This window comes from Eptatretus burgeri, chromosome 8 (assembly GCF_056783735.1).
Source record: "Eptatretus burgeri isolate ZD-2024b chromosome 8, Ebu_testis_v1, whole genome shotgun sequence".
Taxonomy (NCBI): domain Eukaryota; kingdom Metazoa; phylum Chordata; class Myxini; order Myxiniformes; family Myxinidae; genus Eptatretus; species Eptatretus burgeri.
Genome location: NC_140968.1, coordinates 12,961,774 through 12,982,603, shown reverse-complemented (window position 1 = coordinate 12,982,603; position 20,830 = coordinate 12,961,774). Strand labels below are relative to the sequence as shown.

General features: G+C 48.6%; 1 protein-coding gene across 5 annotated transcripts in view; it reads right to left on the bottom strand.

Annotated features, from left to right (window-relative positions):
- LOC147021127 (sodium/myo-inositol cotransporter 2-like) overlaps window positions 1–20,830 on the bottom strand; it is a 165,066-nt gene that overhangs the window by 140,056 nt on the left and 4,180 nt on the right. For 2 of the 5 annotated variants that reach the window (XR_015060716.1, XM_085890908.1), the window contains exon 1: window positions 17,178–17,386. The exons of 1 other annotated variant lie outside the window; for it this stretch is intronic. Coding sequence is in view for 2 of the 4 variants with exons in the window: in XM_085890908.1 (XP_085747034.1) it covers window positions 17,178–17,211 (34 nt within the window). In the remaining 2 variants the exon portion in view is untranslated. 2 more of the 5 variants (XM_085890910.1, XM_085890909.1) reach the window with 2 other exon arrangements.

Here is a 20,830-nt window from a genome sequence, read left to right as displayed (position 1 = left end):
GCTTTGTCTTCCCCTCCCCCTCCCCCTCCCTACCTCCTCCACTCCCCACCTCCTCCACTCCCTCCTAAAAATACTTGTATTTTCTGGCAAAATTATCAAATATATTCCACTATTTTATATGGAGTATAACCTTGGAATCGGCCAATAGTAGTGCTGTGTTCACAGCCAGAAGATATGAGATATTGCTCACGTTTCAGAAAGTTCCCACATCCTCTTTTCAAATAGGCATCAAAGTTACAATATACCTCCAAAAAAAAATTCAAGAATAGTGGGGTGGACAAGTCGAGGCTCAGTACAAACTGGCTCCATTTTGTGGAGCGATAATCTTGTAAATTATAGGCCCTCGTCTGCCAACACATGACTGTCGCAACAAATACGCTGAGCATTCTTCACAACATAAAGTAAACTAGAAAATACAATTAGACGAGAATGAAGTCAATGGATATGTCTCTGAAATCAACACACTTGCGTTTGATTCCAATTGAAGGTCACGTGAACGATAAAAAGGGTCACATGGGTGAGTGCGAGAGAGAAGAGAGATAAACAGAAGAGAAAACATCAGAAGCTTCTAATTCGAGTTTATGATCTGCAAAATTATTTTGAAAGGGCACATTGACTTTGCCCTTTAGAACCCAAATACCAATCAATTCACCTTTGTATTCCAGTTCATGCTTTTGCCAAGTTTGGTTGGAATCCCTTCAACGGTTCACAAGTTATCGCAGAAACAAAAACCTGCTATGCACACGCGGACAGATTGATAACCCCCCCAAAAAACATAATGCCTCCGGTACTTTCAGCTGTCGAGGCATTAAAATAAAATAAAAAATAAAAAAAGACCCAATACCATAAAAATTAGAAACAAACAAAAAAAAAACACTTGTTGGTTGACCAGCATATTAAACATTGACAAGGAACAGTTTAGGTAGCAAACCCAGGGTAAAGCATTGTCCCTTACAATCCAATGTACAAATGCTCATGGAGGCACATGCAACCTCAACAAGGTGTGAATCACATTTACAACGCAACAACAACAAATTTAGATAATTTTATGCGAGGGGGAAAATGGGGCATGGGACATTTATTGTATGGTGAGGGATGACACATTAAAATGTTACACACAGTCAATACAATACGTCGAGAAGGCATATCACCATAAGAACAATCAACCTGCTTCAATACGGAACCTTCAAAATCAGGCAATCACCCCACAATGCATCGCCACGCATGCACAAAAGCCCTTAGTAACAATGGCGATCAGAGCATCATATATCATGCGTGCAAGGTAACGATTAAAATGTAGACCTACAACAGTGGCCTGAAAGGTATTCACCCCCCAGCAATAATTAGATGAATTACGAATTATATGGAAACAAGTTTTTCCAAAAGATCTTTTTATTCATATAACTGAAGAGATCAAACGAAACACTGTTCCAGTTGAAGGAGGTTACGTGTCAGGAATACCTGCAAAAAACAGGTACAAGTCAAAATTCACTGCTTGTAAAAGTATTGTGACGTCCACGGGACTTGAACAGTCCCGCCAACGTAGAATGAGCCGAAACGATGGAGGCGGTTTATTTATTTATAACCCAAACATGGCGGTTCCAATCGCTCTACCGCAAACGGGACGAGGAAGGTGGCACGAGTCACTTTTCACTGAGTTGATGATGTTTATTTGTTTTTATTATTACCAGAAATAACAAGACTCGGCAAGAAGAGGGATCCGGGGCGATTCGACGGGATGGTGTAGGATCGGGCGTGGGGAAAAACACAGACAATTCCAATGAATATACAGTTCTCAATCCCTCTAAGGCACCAAGCATACACACACACACACACACACACACACACACACACACACACACACACACACACACACACACACACACACACACACACACACACACACACACACACACACACACACACACACACCGTAGCTATTTCTGGTGGTCAGGCTGGACCGTGGTGTGGACGCAACTGTCCCTGGATCGGCGTCGGACGAGCTGGCCTTGCTCTCGTCAGGGGGGCAGGAGAAACCGTGGTGCTGTGGACCTCCTGGTCTTGGCCCAAGTCCGCTCACAGCCGCCAGGGAACCAGTTCTGGCGCCAAGCCGCGAGCAGGAGAGGGAGGCAGGTCCGCCCGCCGCCCGACCCCGCACTCCGAGTCAGCAGAACCCCAGAGCCAAACAAGGTGAGGCACGAGGCTCGGCAAGGCTCCAAGACACGATCAAGAACACGATCGATTCAGCACAACCACAAGGACGCTCTCTGCCGCCACAGGGAACCACACCAAAAAACACGATCGTTCTGGTTGTAATCTTCTTCCTCTTCCTTTCGACCACGAACAGAACCTTTTTACCCTTCTGTCCTCGTCACTTCAACCGAGCCGTTTATTGGCCCACCGCCATCGCCTTCCGCCAATCGTGATCACGGGGCGGAGCCATCCGCTGCACTGTCCTGTGACGTCACGGCCAGTCTCCAGGGACTACTAAAAGGGGTTTACGCAGACACCCTTACCCTATCTAATTACGTGACAATTATCATTTCCCCCCTTGAAGAAATGAACATTTACTAAACAACTTATCACCACTGAATTGCTACTTATTACATCGAGATCCTGGTAAACTCGAACAGCATGGCATACCTAATTAAACATCCTAATTACCCTTTGAATGCATACCCCCCCCCTCAAACGTAACACTGCCCCCTCCTCTGGTACCGCAGCTCCTGCAAGGTATATCACAGGCGCTACCATACCAGCCTTAACACTTACTGACTCACACCTAATTAACCTAACGAAATAAAGTAGGAGGGGCAATGGGCAGCGAGTCGCAGCTAACTTACCTATCCTGCTTAATGTACTACCCCCTTATGGCCTTATCCTCGCCTAAACAATCATTCGTTTTTTTATATTTTTTTTATTTTATCACATGAGAGCACTGAGCAAAGTTGCACTCCATCCTCCGGATCATCGCTCTTGCCCAGCACTCTTCCAGTGATCTGGGGAGGGGAAACAAAAGGTTCCACAAAAACACAACACTTATACTTTATATTCCTACTCTAAGCCTTAACGACACTATTCACAGGATATTTACACTTGACTGCCTCCCCCAGTGGATGCTAATAGACCCAGCGTTACCTGGGGAGCCAATTTTCAAATTTGCTTGCCCCAAAATTATGCGGACATCATGCCCTTGCTGCACCTGTCAAGTTGTACGGGATCGGGTGGGACTTACACATCTTCACAACACTCACACCATGGTAATCATCACATTTCTAGGTCATGGTCCTCATTTTAATCATTCAGGCTGAATCCCGTCGTGGCCGTGGGGTGGGTTACCACAAGATGATGGGGGCATCTCAGGTGCAACCATGCCCACAGGTAAGCTTTAGTCCAACCCAGACGTTTCTCCGCCCCGCTCCCTTTGATTCCCACCCCCCTGGTAGCCATCAGCTCTCATCCTGTACAACACACTGGAAGGGGTCTCACTGGTTCCTCTGGCCTTCCTGGGTCGCCAAGGTCCTACCCGCCTTGGTCGCCCAACCAGACCCTCTCCCAGTTGCCTCCAGACACTGTCACCATTAGCCACCAGGTGGTGAATCTCCTTGAAGGGGGTCGCAATTCACGCTCACCGTGAGCTTCAGCAATCCCTGTGGACAAGCACATCATCCCTCCCCACAAAACCCACATGACTCCCCCACCCCATCGGCCTTACATGTGACACCTGCATTTCTAACACTTCACCGACCATGACCTTCCCTGTTATCACACCATGCCCAATAAAAAAACAATGTGTGCACCATACATTTCACTTCTTCACTTAAAACAACTCACACAGCACTTCTCACCCGATCCACGCACCAGCCATTGGACAGCCACTCGTGCCCACTTTGTTTCCAATTACCCACTGTCCCGATTGTCACTCTAAAACCCAGCAGAACTTACAAACCCATGCCAATTTTCCCACAATTCATTTTTTTTTCCACCAAAGGGGGGCACTTCGCCACAATCTCAGCAGCCGAGCATGGCCGTATATGCTCAGCCCAATCTAGTCTCCCGGACCCCCGACAGTGATCTCCGGACCCGACCTATGAAAGGGCATCTCGGATAGACCTGGCGGTTCAGCAGGAGGATTCATCCTCTGTAATATTTGGGTAATGCCAATTTCTCCCAGCCCCCCTCCCTGATCCTGGATCTCCGCCTGTCGGATCGTCACCGATTGCCTCTCGGGCACCCGACCCGGCCGACTCCACGAGGCCAGCCTGGCCGCGCACTCGGCCGCTCGGTGCACGGTGGGTGGATCCTGTAGCTCCACTAGCGCTCGGACCTCAGGGTCAGGAAGAGCAGCTAAAAATTTCTCTAGTGCCAGTCTGTCCCACGCCTCCACTGTAAGGTCCCGATACGCGATCCTGACTGATTGGTAAATGTCCTGTGCCAGCTCCTGCACTGTCTCACCCTGCTTTAATCTGCGGTGCTGGAGCTGAGCCCACACCAGATCACAGTTTTCCGCGAACCCAAACCGACGGCTCAACGCCTCGCAAATGTGGCAGCTGGTCAACATCCCCTCCGCGATCACGTTTAACACGTCTGCGGCTGGTCCCCGCAACGTTGCCACCAAATTCCCTGTACGTTCCCGCTCATTCCACCCGTTTAGTCGGGAAATGCACTCAAATTGCGTCAGAAAAGCTTCAACGCTCCCTGACCCGTCAAAATTTACCAGAGGGATCACTTTTACGGTGGCCCGCTTCTCAGTTTCTCCCTTGTCCGAATTCAGCCCAGGGATCAAACACCCTTGTGGCTGCGTATCCAATTTCGGAGCCCACTGTGGCCAAAGATGTTTTGTGGTGAGGGTCTCATGGGTCAATTTTGCCTCCTGTTCCAAACGTTGAATGGACCGATTCACCTCTTCCCGCAGGATCTTCTGGGCCCGCACAACCTCCTCCAAGGCTCCGTCGCGAGTTTGTAGCTGCTCCTCAACCAACCCGGACACTCTACTTACAAAAGACGGCTCTACCAGGCCTTTATCCAAGACTTCATCTTGGCTCATAATTTTATCTTGTTCGTCCAAACGAGCCTCCAATCCTTTTACCTCCTCCGCCAAATTCATCCCTTGCTTCCTCAGCTCTCCCCACTCTTCAACTTGCAGCTGCATACGAGCATCCACACAGGCACGATGACGTTCCAGGCTTTCATCCACTTTATCAACCCGAATGTTTGTTGCATCAATTTTATCTACCAATTTTTTCCGTATATTTTCCCCCTCCAATGTAATTTCTACCTTTGTTTCCTCCAATCTATCCTCGAATTTACTTTGTATTTCTCCCAATTTAACATCCACACACTCCTGCATCTGTTTTCATTTTCTCCATCTTTTCCCCCAATTCATCCCTCATTAAATCAATCCGTGCACCCAACTGTACCCCCATTACCCCCAATTGATCTGTCATTTCTGCCCCCTGTGCCGTCATTTTTGCCATTTGTGCCGTCATTTCTGCCCTCTGTGTCACGAATTGATTTTCCATTTGTGCCGTCATTTCTGCCATTTGTGCCCCCTGTGCCGTCATGTCTGCCCTCTGTGTCACGAATTGATTTTCCATTTGTGCCGTCATTTCTGCCATTTGTGCCCCCTGTGCCGTCATTTTTGCCCCCTGTGCTGCAATTGCACTCATTAAACGTTCCAACATTGTCCAGATCGTCATCGTGCCGGTTTCCGGCGCTGCCGGCTCCGTTACGGGCGATGAAGCACGGTCCACGCTCGGAATGGGGGAGGTTCCAACCCTACCCCCGTCTCTCCCCTCTTCCCCCGACTCGCTGCCAGACACGTGGCCTTCCTCCTCAAACATCTGCACATCCGCCATGGTGCAGAAGTCCCGTTTGCCGCCAATTAATTTAAATTTGAAAAATCCCGCCAAAATTTTCCCGTGCTCGCGCGCTTTTCTGTAGTAATTTTATATTCCAATTCGTGGCGAGATTTTAATCCTGGTATATAATTTAGAGGGGTTCGAACATCCAACACCCTGACACCAATGTGACGTCCACGGGACTTGAACAGTCCCGCCAACGTAGAATGAGCCGAAACGATGGAGGCGGTTTATTCATTTATAACCCAAACATGGCGGTTCCAATCGCTCTACCGCAAACGGGACGAGGAAGGTGGCACGAGTCACTTTTCACTGAGTTGATGATGTTTATTTGTTTTTATTATTACCAGAAATAACAAGACTCGGCAAGAAGAGGGATCCGGGGCGATTCGACGGGATGGTGTGGGATCGGGCGTGGGGAAAAACACAGACAATTCCAATGAATATACAGTTCTCAATCCCTCTAAGGCGCCAAGCGCGCGCGCGCACGCACACGCACGCACACGCACGCACGCACACGCACGCACACACACACACACAGTAGCTATTTCTGGTGGTCAGGCTGGACCGTGGTGTGGACGCAACTGTCCCTGGATCGGCGTCGGACAAGCTGGCCTTGCTCTCGTCAGGGGGGCAGGAGAAACCGTGGTGCTGTCGACCTCCTGGTCTTGGCCCAAGTCCGCTCACAGCCGCCAGGGAACCAGTTCTGGTGCCAAGCCGCGAGCAGGAGAGGGAGGCAGGTCCGCCCGCCGCCCGACCCCGCACTCCGAGTCAGCAGAACCCCAGAGCCAACCAAGGTGAGGCACGAGGCTCGGCAAGGCTCCAAGACACGATCAAGAACACGATCGATTCAGCACAACCACAAGGACGCTCTCTACCGCCACAGGGAACCACACCAAAAAAAACACGATCGTTCTGGTTGTAATCTTCTTCCTCTTCCTTTTCGACCCCGAACAGAACCTTTTTATCCTTCTGTCCTCGTCACTTCAACCGAGCCGTTTATTGGCCCACCGCCATCGCCTTCCGCCAATCGTGATCACGGGGCGGAGCCATCCGCTGCACTGTCCTGTGATGTCACGGCCAGTCTCCAGGGACTACTAAAAGGGGTTTATGCAGACACCCTTACCCTATCCCGTGTCCCTATCTAATTACGTGACAATTATCATTTCCCCCCTTGAAGAAATGAACATTTACTAGACAACTTATCACCACTGAATTGCTACTTATTACATCGAGATCCTGGTAAACTCGAACAGCATGGCATACCTAATTAAACATCCTAATTACCCTTTGAATGCATACCCCCCCCCCTCAAACGTAACAGTATTCAGTCCCTTCGGTCAGTACTTGGTGGAAACACTTTTTTTGCAAGTGAGTGTGCGAGATAGAGAAAATGAATCTTTTGGGGTAATCTTTCCCCATTCTTCACGTGAAAATTGCTCGAGTTCTGCCAAGTTTAATGGGGATCGTCGATGGACTGTAATCTTCAAGTCTCGCCATAAATGTTCAATTGGGTTTAAGTCGAGACTTTGGGCCACTCAAGACCATTTATCGTCTTCTTATTCAGCCACTCCAGTGTGGTTTTAGCTTTGTGCTTCGGATCATTGCCCTGCTAAAATGTGAATCTCCTACCCAGTTCTGATTCATGGCCGACTCAAGCAGGTTTTCATCAAGGATTTTCCTGTACTTTGCACCGTCCATTGTCCTTTCCATCCTGAAAAGCTTACCAGTCCCTGCAGATGAAAAGCAGCCCCATAACATGATGCTGCCACCACTATGCTTGACAGTAGGGATGGTATTGACTGGATGATGTACAGTGTTAGACTTGCACCAGAAGTAATGCTTTGAATTTAGACCAAAAAGTTCAATTTTTTTCTGGTCTAACGACAAAAATTTCTCCACATGCCTGCAGTAGCATTAAGATGCACTTAGACAACAAACTCCAGATGAGATTTTAGATGTGTGTTTTTCAGTAATGGCTTCCTTCTTGCCACTTGTCCGTACAGGTTTTTTGTGAAGGAACGGGATATTGTTGATTGATGAATACTCACACTGACCCCAAGGCCAGGCCAGGCCAGGCCAGACCAGATTAGATCTGTAACTTCCTACAGATACCATGAAAACCTGTACTAACCTGTTTGCTGGTCGGGTTGTCGATGACGAAACCGTCTCCCACACCAGGTTTCCTGGTGAAGATGGTGTATGGAAATGGATACCCAGCAGGATTAAAAACAAAACCTGTCAGAAGACATAGGAGTTCCTTGTGAGCCAAAGGACATCCATTTCTAGTGCCCAACTGTGTCTGCGGATATCGTCCTGCAGTTGGGTTACTTTTTTCAAGAGGTTGGTGGCAGGATTTGCACTCCGGCCATAATAAAACACTTCATTCCGCAAAACCCATAAACGCAAAGAAAACTAAAAACCCACTCTGTGGGAGTACCTCCTGTGCTGCTGCCCTTCACAGAGCAGCTCACTGGATGATGCAATTGAGGAAAAGCCTTTGGGATCCCCATTCTTTGATGAGAGGAGGAAAAACATGAGAAAAACATGAGATGAGAGGATGAGAGGAGGTAAACTTCCTGGGTCGGGTTGCGGTGGTGTGTGTTGGGGTGGTGCTGAGGTGTCGTCCACCAGATGGCGGTCTCTTTGAGTGGGTGTCTGGAATGTCCTATCCCTAAAAGAGGATGATCATCTGTCTCTGCTATCATCCGAGCTCCAGGGTTTAGACATCAGTATTGCAGCACTCTCTGACGTTCGGAGAGAGGATAGTGGGGATGTCATGCCGGGTGGTTACACCGACTACTGGTCTGGTCATTCTGATGGTTACCATACCAAAGGAGTTTGCTTTTCAATCCTGACAAATCTCACACTCTCACTATGTCTCTCCGAAAGGACCGTCTGGAACCCCCCCCCCCACCCCATCTACTTTCTCAACAATCCTATTGAAGAAGTCCTTTCATTCAAACTTTTGGGCCTCGCCATCTGCCATGATCTTTCCTGGGAAAGCTACACATCTCCAAGCTGGCCTTCAAAGACAGTCGCCAATTGGACATCCTCCATCGTGGAAAGTCCTACCTTGGCACACCTGAGCTCCGAACCACATACAAAGCTTTCATCCACAGCCTGATGGAGAACTGCTCTCCCATCTGGGCTGGTGTTCCTGCCTCTCACCTTTAATCAGCTTCACGCTGTGGAAATCAAGACATTTAACATCATTGGTATCTCCTACAACGAGGCGGAGTCTTTGGATCCTTCAAAAACTCACTGCAGGCAGGTAGGTAGTCTTCGTGTTTCCTGCAGTCTCCTCTCCGGCCTCACCCCCCCCCCGGCTCCCTCTGTTATCTGTCCCTCCCATATTTCTGCAGGGCGCTCAAGGTCCACCAGCAACCCCTTTCTGGTCAAACCTCTATTCCTGACCCCCCCAATCAACTGTGAACTGCCTTTGTTTGTGGAAACACAGGCTGTCGTGAACCAGTTGAAAGAGGTAAAGCTCCTGAGATCTGTGGCATCCATGCTGAACTTCTCAACGCTGGTGGAAATGCTGTACTCGTGTCGTTGCATGCAGTTCTGTGCTCCGTTTGGAGCACAGGCATAATCACAACTGACCGGAAGAAGGGCCTTGTTGTCCCTCTGGAAAGGGAGGCGTGATTGCCAGGACTGCAACAACTACCGAGGGGTGACACTGCTCTCAGTGCTGGGAAGGTCTTTGTTCGGATAGTTCGGGATCGGGTTTGCCATCATCTGCTTGAGCACCAGCGCCCAGAGCAGTCAGGCTTTACACCAAAGAGGTCAACATTTGACTGCCTCCTTGCTCTTCGGGTCCTCACCAAATGCAGGTGAGAGTTTCAACAGGGGATGCTCACAGCCTATGTTATATCCATCTTTTGGGGCCATACTCTGTGCAGAGCGTTAGTGCTGTTTAAGCAGTCTCCTTGGCTAATGGGCACAATCCTGGATGGGTTGCCACTCCGACATAAGATACCAGCAAGCCGGCACTGATTTTGTCGACCTCGGAAGGATGACAGGCAGAGTCAACCCCACCTGGTATCAATTCAACAGCAATATTGGATTTCAACTCAGTATCCTAGGATCTTAAGCCCACCACCTAACCATTAAGCCAACACCAGACAGCCTATGTTGAGCACCACAAAATGTTCTATGCAGAGCTGAGAATCAGGATGTCCTCTGGAGGATTCTCGGTCTACGTGGGGTGCCACCAAAATTGATCTGATCTGATTTCTGAACTATACTCTGGTACTGATAGTGTTGTGAGGTGTGGGTGGTGGCTCCATTTCTCACTTATTTCCAGTTGTTACTGGATTTCGTCAGGGGCATGTACTGCCCCCCACACTTTTCAGCACCTGTATGGACTGGATTCTGTGGAGGTTGTGGAAGAGATCAAGCTGTAGTGCATCGTTTGGGAATGTCAAGATCTCTGACCTTCATTTTGCAGCTATTTTTGTGGTGACGCTGGATATCCTTATGGGGGCCCTCCAGGCACTGAATGAAGAGTCGGAGCTGTTGGGATTATGAGTTTCTTGGGTCAAAACTTAGATCCAGGATTTCAATTGCATCTTGGATGCTGATATCTTGTCTGTTCCCGTTTGTGGCAAGGATGTCCAGGTCACAAAGAAATTCACTTGTCTTGGCAGTGATATTCATGTCTCAGCATGTCATGGGCCAGAGGTTGATAAACGGAGGCCCCTGGAGGAACAGCGGAAAGTGGATGCAGCTATGTGTTGCTCCGGCGCATGCTCCTATACCTGACTTGAACTTAACCTCAATAACAGTCTTCCAATGGCAAACAAAAATAGGACACCAGAAACAAAAAGGCCAGGTTGCATAAAGCATTCTCAAGGAAATATTGTTACGAATCTGGAAACCATGCGCACTCAACATTCAGGTCCCAAAGTTAGTTATGTCGATAAGTATGTGTACGGTTAGAATCAATCCCCTTCTGTCTAATGGGAAATACATCTGTGCTACGGGTTATTTTTTTAGCTAGGTTTTTACATCAACAGCTACAACAACAACAACACCACCATCGCCACCATCGCCCATGTGCATCGTGTCACCTACAGGGGTGAGGTGGAGAATAGGGTGCTCCCCGAGCTGTTCCGTTTGGGTTTTCAGACACGCATGGTGGGAGGGTGGTCATCGCCCTCCCACCAGACCACCCCTTGCGCAATCAGGGAAGCTATCACTTCAGGCTGGCTCCGCCTTAGCCAGATGGAGTGTTCAGCCCGGCCAATCGGGAGGCCGCCACGAGTCGCCTGACAACCCACTGTCCAATCAGGAGGCGAGTGGTGGGGAGAAGAAGCTCCTCCCTCCTCAAGAGGAGGAGAGTGGTGGTCTGGAGGAGTGTTGGAGAGACAAGAGTGCGTACTGGAGGATCGTGGATCGTGGTGATAGCGGTATGCAGTCCTGGTGGCGATTGCGGCATGGTCTGTGGTAGTTGTTGAGCGGTCTGCAGTCTTGGTGCTGGCAACGCCAAGGTCGTGGGTTCGAGTTCCACCGTGGTGGTTCGGGTCGGTGTGACCGCACGAGGCGGGACAGGTACCCCGGCCCGACTCTACTGACTGAAGACCCATTGAGGTCCATTTTCGTGTGTGTGTGCGAGTGTGTGTGTGTGTGTGTGTCCATGGGCCCCGTCCGTAAGTAGAATTGAAAAAAGTGCTTTCCTTTGCTTGTACATTGCCTGCCTTTTATTCGTGATAACTCTGCTGTTTTTGTGCTTCCCCTCCCCAATTATTGTTAGAAATAAACCCATTAAATATTCCAGTTCGTTGTTCGTGCTTTCCTTCATTGGCCTAGCATGGTGCGGGTTTGAGAATTAGTGAGGCCGTTCAGGCCGGTAAGTTGCCATTTGGACGGACGGATCTTGGAATCCCCCGCTCGGTTTACACCCGGATCGGGCTCAGTAAATGGTCCGTTCTGCCCGAGGTCCTCGAGGGTGTGGTTTTCACCGGTAGTTGGACGACGTGGGTATTTAGGTATATTGAAATTAGGCAAGTAACCCTACCCCACACCGTCAAAATATTGGTGACCACGGTCCGCCAATGGACCCGTGAACTCTCGGACTTATGCGAGAGTCACGACCTAAATTCCAGGTGTTCAGTTGGAGACGACTCCACTGCTCCACCTCGTGGTCGTTTATTGCCGATACCCGGCCCCGCAACAATATTTGATGATTTACTTACATCTTGGATGTCACTTAGGCCTAAGTCACATTTGGCACGGCGGCCGTAGGGTCTACAAAATCTACGGCCACTAGCAATTATAGGGCGGCCGTAGTATTTCCACTGTCACACAATGTAGCAGTCACATATGTTTTTATATTTCGGGGAGCCGCACGGCATATTTAGAAATTGTGGAGACTGAAAGCGTGGGGTGCCGTATGGTCTTTGATTTGATGTCGCACGGTGACCTTAGGGCGTCCCTGCGGCGGCCATAGAATTTAAGGCAGATGCAAGGTAGCCTCAAGGTGCCCGCAAGGGGACCCTAAGGCGAACGTGCAGCCAGACGGACGGTAACGAGTGGGTATATATACCAGTTCTTTTTTTACTGAAATAAAAATATAACAGTTCGGAATATACCAGTGTATATAACTGAATATACCATAACTACAATATATATATATATATATATATATATATATATATATATATATATATATATATATATATATATATATATATATATATATATATATATATATATATAGATATTACTGAATATACCAGTTCGGAGTTTCGGAAACACCTACACTCCGATCTCTAGCGGTAGCGCACGGTGGACGCACGGTTGACGCAGACTGCCACGGAGGCCATACGTAGGATGCACGGCGGGCGTAGGGGAACCGTGCGTCGACGCTGCATTGCCCGCAGGTAGACACACAGACCGCAAGGCGACCGCAGGGGGGCCCGAAGGCGAACGTAATATTTTGGGGGTTGGCAAATTCATTTTTCATTGACAAGAGCCTACGGCAGCCGCACGGATAACGCAAGCCCACCGTACGCCCTACGTACGGTCGACGTGGAACACATCAATGTCACAGCTTGGCTTGTCGAATTGCTACGGCCAACGTAGAAATGAAAAAAGTTATAACTCCGCGCTACAATTCCACGGTGACCCCTACGGCCTGTAAAAGATAGCCATACGGCGTAGGACCACCCTGAGGCTGCCGCACGTTTCTGTCAATTCAGGGGGGTACGGCCGCCGTATCCTCGCCGTAGAGCAAATGTGACTTAGGCCTTACTTGCAACAAAGAAATACTGTTACGGATTTGGAAGCCTTTTGCACACAAACAGACAGCAGTCCCTAAGCTTAGTTATTTCGATAAGTATGTGTATAGTTAGATTCCTCCCTGCGTTTAATGGGAATTTCATGTGTGTGCTGTGGGTTATTTTATAGTCAGGTCTTTTTACATCTTAAATCCCCCAAAGGAGTCAAGGGCAACAGCCCCCCCCCCTCTGCTTTCGGCACTATTCGCATTCTTCGCACGCTGGCGTGCCGAACACGTGCGTAGGCGGGGTTTCATCGGTCACTGGTGCTCTGGTTTTCGCTCCAAAAAAGGGCCTGGAGTCCCTCTTATCCATTCAGTGACGAGCGAGCGTCGGCCGACGCTCGCCAGCCAATGGGAAGCCAGAACGCCATATACTCTTACGCAGCCTCTTCGAGGAGCGAGCCTCTTCGGGGGGGGGGGGTGGAGACATCAACATGCCCTCTGCCCAATGAAGGCAGGCCACCGAGGCAACCAACATGCCCCCCCCTCCCCGTCCAATGAGGGATGAGGTGACGTCAGAAGTGGTCCCTCTGGCCTCCATGCGCGAAGGGGAGGGAGGGTGCTCGGCACGTTCTGTCTGCGCTGGCACTAATCTGCTCTCGCCTGGCCGGTTGGTGATCCATTCGTCTGGTCTGGTTTTCTGGTCCTCACAGCGCAAGGGTTCCTCTCGTCTCGTCTGCCTTCGTGCTGGCTGGCGTCCGTTGCATATCCCGCGCCTCTGGTGCTTGGTGCTGCGTCAAAGCTGTGGGTTCAAGTCCCACCGAACAAGACCGACCAAACCGCACGAGGCGGACAGGGGCACAGCCGGACTCTGACCAACCCCCCCCCCCCCCCACAGCTGACCTGTCCTCCTTGGCTGGAGGGTCCAATAAACACCCGAAGGGTTACATTTCTTTTGGGTGTGTATGTGTGTCTGTGGGCCCAGTCTGAAAGTAGAACTGTACAAGTGTTGATTGCTCATTGTACATTGCATATTCATGACCAAGTCTGCTCTGTCTCCCTCCCTTTTATAAATAAACCCCTGTTAAATGTACCAGCTCGTTGCCTGTTGTTTCTGCCATTGACCCAGCACGGTGCGGGCTTGATAAATAGTGAGGCCGTTTGTACCGCAAGTGGTTATTTGGACCGGCGCGGCTTTGGACCCACTCGGTTACGCCGGATCTGAGTCAGTAACAGCGACTTAGTTCGGACAAAGCCGGCCGAAGGTGTGGTTTCCCCGGTAGCTAGACTACGTGGTTACTTAGGTATATTGGAGATCGAGACAATTAACCCTACGCCACGGGGTTGAAATATTGGCATCCACGGTCCTTTAAGCAACCCGTCAACTCCAGAGTTATCCGGGGTGACGACCTTCCATTCCGGTGTTCGGTGAGACGGCCGAACTGCTCCGTCAAGCGGTCGTCCTCGCCATCGACCCCCGGCCCGCAACAAGACATCTTGGATGTCATGGACTCAGAAAAAGATTTTTTTTTAAATGCAAGCTATGGTGACAACATCCTTTTTTGCCCTTCTGATATAAAAAGCAAATATTTCAAAAGAGCACAGACTCCTGCACAGAGAAAAACGAGATGACAAAAGCTCAAAAAGAAGGAACAGTCAGAAAAAATTTGAAGGTCTTAACTTTTAGCAGCGGAAGCACAAAAGAAAGAAAACTGGACAGATAAGAGGATTACTAAAAAAAAAAAAAATTTTTTTTTAAGTGCATCACACTGAACATAAACACCAAAATATTCCTCACAAAAGGCCTGGCTATTAAGAGTGCCCAAGCATTTGACAAAACTGCATCGAGCAAAAGGGAAAGTCAACTTAAAGTCTCCTCCAAACCCTTGAAAGAGAAAGGCCATTCCTAGTAAGTTTTTAATCTCACATCCCAGCTTCTACTTCAACCTGCTGCCAAACTCTGATACACAACTGTGTAGTTGATTGGGGATGACAGATTTGGTTTGGTTCAGCAGCATTCCAAGTCCAGCTTCCTCTCCCTCCAATCCAGTCATTGACAGGCTCTTTATAATAATAATTCTAAAAAACGATGTTTATAGTGTAAAGGTCACCATGGTTAAGGTCAGGTCGGGTCAGGTCAAGTGTGGGAGCATGCGTCGGAGCAGCGGGTCGCTGCGTCCACTTTCCGCCGGTACTCCAGGGGCCTCAGGCTGGCCATCCCCCAGGCGAGACGCTGCAAAGATAAACTACTTCGGCATTTCCATAGGAGTGAGGAGCTGGCATTCTTGATTTTGATATCAATGACAACAATGGCTGGATGAACCCTTGATCAGCCTGGCGACAAACAGATTTTTGGGTCTCCATGTAAAAGAAGGTGTGTGCACTAGCACATACAGTGCAGTGATGTGATTGATTGACAGTGCAGTGATGCCACAGACTCCTAAATGAAATGTAAAAACCACAATTTGAGATCTCAGAGAGCTCCGTTTCAACTTCTGAACCCCACATCTGGAGATAACGATCAACGACACACATGCACGCATATCGTGATGTGTTCACTCAAAAAACAATTTTGTTTGTTATGGGCCTCTTCTGAGTATAGACCCGACACCAAGGCGGCATTGTAAACCGAGTGTTGATGACAACATTGCTCTTCTATCCCCGAATGATATCTACATTGGATTTGCAGCAAAACAGTACATTATGAAAGACAACCTACAAGGCATTCCACAAGAAGTTCATGCACAGGCTGCATGCAGTTATCCATTAACATGCTTTTAATGGACAGCGTTATTAAGGCTACAACAGATTTCTCGGCAGAAAAGTGCTCCAACATCATGACCCTTTCAGTTTGTGAACAGTTTCCCGATGTTGCACCAGCTGCAGACATGGATAAGCTACAAGAGTTCATTGGATATTAGATATTTCCATAGGAGGACATACTGGCTGACAGAGTGGATGAGCAATGGACCCACGTTGTACAGATTCTTGATCCAGCAACAATTCATCCATCTGCCAAAGTTCACCAAGCCGATGTGTCTGATCCCTCACAGCAATGCGTTTAATGAAAGCATCTTCATCAATGTGGGGAAACTGCTTACACACGATGACAATGCCATAAATATTGGGCAAAATGTCAAAAAGGAGGCCACGCCGTTCCATCAGCATATGCCAGTTACTCTGGGACGAGGATCGACGGCAGCCAAGATCAATATCTTCAAGCATCAGAACATCAGAAACTGGTCATCAACCAATACTATTAACATTTTATTCATCACACTTGAACATCAAAAGCCTGATGTTGGCTTGGCGACTCGGGTGGCTGGCTTAGGATCCTAGAGTCCTGAGTTTGAGCTCCGTTGGCTGCTGAATTAACACCAGGTGGGGTTGACTCAGTCCGTCATCCTTCCAAGGTTAGTGAAACGAGTACCAGTCTACCGGTAGTGGGGCACAGCATCAGTGGCACAGCTGCGCTTCCAAGAAATGATAGCTACCCGGCAGCCAAGCTGCCATGTGCAAGAACAGAACTTGAACATCCAGTTGTACTTACGATACTTCCTTTATCAGACTTTTGCAAAAAAAAAAAAAAAAAAAAAAAAAGTCAATCACAATTTCTCAAACAAATCACCAAGATGTGTGACCTTATTGTGCAAATGACCTTTACAAGACAACTGTTTGCAAGTTACACGTGTTTGGTTCCAGCACAGAAAACGGAGGCAGAGCGGACAGCAAATGTCAGTACTTTTTGTAAGGAATCCAACATTGTCAGCATTCATGTTACAGAAAGAAATAAAATAAAATAAAAAAGGGGAAGGAGGAAGATGTAGATCGTAGTAGATCTGAAAAGCGTCAATAAAACAAGACGAAGCAAATAGAGGAGCTTCAGCAAAATCAGTTCGGACAAACTATTTTAATCGCAGACATGTAATATAATGATCCGACCAGCACACAGATCAGAGCAACGGCTTTAATAATTAAATAATCCCAGAAGGGGGGAAAAAAAAAAGACATAACGTTCCAGTAATGTCAGATCTACAAGATCTAGTGGCAGCACAAGAACACGGACCCGCTGAACTCTGAACACGCCATACTTGGTTTCGGAATGCGAACGGTGCCGTTGTCCATTCATTGAGCGTGCCGTATCGCCGTTGGGCACCTTCACATTACAACGACAACAACAACAACAACGGTTTTTATTTCATCACGCATCATCAAATCACAGCGCGGAACGCACGTGGACCGTAACGACGCCCAGCTCGCGCGCTTTCAGCCACAAACGACACGGACAGACGTCTCGCCGTCTTACCTCGTGACATGACGTGACATGACGTGCCGTGACGTGCCGTGACGTGCCGTGCCGTGCCGTGACGTGACGTGCCGTGACGTGACGTGACGTGACGTGACGTGCCGTGACGTGCCGTGCCGTGCCGTGCCGTGCCGTGCCGTGCCGTACCGTAATACGGTTGAATTTCGAGAAACTCCGAACACGGGGGTTTATGACGAAGGCCGAAGAGCACAGAACAAAAATACACGCACAGCCTCCCAAACTGTGCTAATAAGTGGAAGGAGCCACCCTTCAAAATGGGGGGGGGGGGAGAAGTTTTACCTCTCGCCACGCCCAAATGCCAAATAGAACATTCCGTGACTTGACGTCAGCACGTTAATAATTTATTATTAATCATAGTCATGGAAACACGGTCTACGTCCTGAGCGTCGGCGCTGCCGAAGCAGTTACTGGGTGGCCTGTCCTGGGAAACCTGGACACGTCGCCACTCCACCTCAGGAAGTCAGGGCAGGAATTTTGTAATTTATTCAGGGTGCCGGTGATAGCTCGCCGAGTCTTCGCGAAGGACACCAAGGGTGTCAGTCAAGGAGTTTTTTTTTTCTCTGAAGGCGACAGAGGAACTTCGACAGCTCAGGAGCGACCGCACATCCGGCACTCTCAAACTTCAGTTCAGTGAGAAAAAAACAAACCTGTGGAAAAAAAAAAAAATAAAAAAACTTATCATCCAACCATTTCTGATTGCGCCATTCATGGATTCCAATTCGTCGTCCTGTTTGGAGGAAAAATTGCTTTGTGGACCCAAAACAGCCTCTGAGGCCACGGACACGAACACAGCCCGTGTTACTTCCCTCACAAAGTTATATCGACACCATGAGTTGGGAGTTTGGGGCTTCCACCGACTCTCACACACCCCCTCCACCGTCCCTTGCTACGAGAAATGTTTCCCTCACACGATGTCCCCGGCTCCCTCTGGTTATTATTTTCCCCACTTTGACAGGCCCCTCCATTTTGGGCGAGGAGAAGGAAAGGAAGACAAATTTACCCATGCATGGACACATTAAAACCCCTCCCCGTCCTCCACGTCCTGCTCTGAACCCCCCCCCCCTTTACGATGCCCTCCGTTCGTCCTGATGTCCCTTCCCTTGAGAAATGTCTCACACGTGACGGCCTTTACCAGTCCCCTCCGTTTTGGGGAAGAAGACAATGAGGCCAAATTTACCCGCGAACAGAATGCTTTAACCTCAGCGTTCCCAGGGCAACGGAAATTGCAATAGCACGTGCCGCCACCAGCAGGTGGAGCTACACGGTACACATTTACACCCATTGGGTACCAGGCTCTGAACAGAGCATCGGTGCTGCTGACGCAGTCTCCTGGGTTATTGGGTACAATCCTGCATGGGTCACCACTCCCAGACGCAGGATACTCGAATGGCTCACTCGTCCCAGTTAGCTGGTACTCATTTTGCCAACCTTGGAAGGATGACAGGCTGTCAACCCCCACCTGGTATTAATTCAACGGCCGAGCAGGAGTTGAACTCAGGACCCTCGGATCCCAAGCCTGCCACCCGAGCCATAAAGCCAACACCAGGCACGTACACATTTACATAGAGAATGTATGCCCTCCCCCCCCTACGTGAGGCTGAGGCCGCATGGCCGATGTTACCCCCACACGAAGTTGTATTTATGTCCAGAGTTTGGAGTTTCTAACTTAAAACATGTGGCTGTGCGAGAGAGGGAGAGGGAGAGGGACGAGAGGAGAGGGGAGAGGGAGAGGGACGAGAGTCGAGAGGAGAGGGGAGAGGGAGAGGGACGAGAGTCGAGAGGAAGAGGGGAGAGGGGAGAGGGAGAGGGAGAAGGAGATGGGGGACGGGGACCGGTTAAAAAATAATTATCTACATATAAGTACTAACGGGGTATGCTTACACATTGTAAACATACGAACCGTGCGTGCTTCCCCATGGTCTTGGGTCGATTTGATTTTTTTTTTCATTACCTCCACCATCGAAGGTGAAGGAGGTTATGTTTTCACCCCCTTTGTGTCTGTCTGTCTGTGTACAGTGTGGGTACAGGATACCATTGAGAGATAGGTCTAAAAACGATATATAGCACGATATCTGAAAAGGTTGTGGACGGATTCGGACGAAACTTGGTGGACATGTTGGGCGTGTGACAAGGACGAATTGATTCGATTTTGGTGAAGATCCGGATCCAGATCTGGATACGAGAATTATTTAATTTTTTAAGTGATTCTTCACCACTGAGATATAGAGACAAAAACGATATAGTGCTGTATAGCATGATATTTCAAAAATGTATTGGGCCCGATATGTTCTCGTGGATCAGGCATTGAGTGGCGGAGGTATGCGCTCCACCGAGTGCCCTACTAGTTTTTTTTATATTTTCACTTACGGGTGTTGCACGACGCTTCTGTGATTTTTCCTGGTGTTCTGGCTTCGATGTCCATCCGCACGCAAAATTTCAGCTTTCTAAGTCGCCTGAATGCTACCGGTCTTTAATATCAGTCAGTGAGTCAGTCAGTGGTTGTAAAGAGCTTTATATATTAGATAAACTAGCAAATACCATCCATGGCTTTGCTGACGGGGATATTAAGGGGAGTGAGAAAGAGATAGAGGAGTGGGACAGGGAGAAGGGTGAGAGAGGGAGAGTGGTGAGAGAGGGGAGGATGGAGAGTGAGGATGGAGAGTGAGGAGGGGGAATTCTGACAAATTTGACACCCAGTTTAAGGTCTATCCTTTTAACACATTGATGAATCACCCTGCCTGTGAAACAGCAGGATGACAGTTTATAGCTGGGTCAAGATTCAAAGCGACGCTGGACAGCTCACGGCGAGAGTGCATACCTCTCTGCTATCCTGCCATGATGTGGCGATTCATTACTTTGTAACGACTGAAAACTTTTTTTACTCATTTTAATCATCTAATTTATTTTTCCTCCCTAACTCCAGAAATGTCTCCACCAAGAACCGAGGCACTGTATCGCCATGGAGGCTTGTAGAGATCTTACTGAAAGAGCACTCGCCAAGTGGCTTAAGCACTCAAGCAAGCACTCCAATGAAACCGATGAAAAAATTAAAAAACATGAAAAATATTATTTTATATGTTTCTTTAATCTTTGTCGAAGTGCTGCATCACATAATGAAAGCAAATCTCCACAAAATGGGAAAACGTCATGTAAAAGAAAATTGCATATTTTCAGCGGGCAAGCCACCGCCTGAAGCACTGCACGACAAAGCGGGGCCAAACGCAGGTGAGTGAGGGGTGTCCTTGTTCTGTTATTGAGCTTGTTGGTTTCTGATTGTGAGGGGCTTCCTTGTTTTGGTAAAAGCTTGTTGATTTCTGATTGTGAGGGGTTTCCTTGTTTTGGTATCCAGCTTGTTGATTTCTGGTCATGAGGGGATTCCTTGAATTGGTGTCTGGATTGTTGATTCCTGATAGTGAC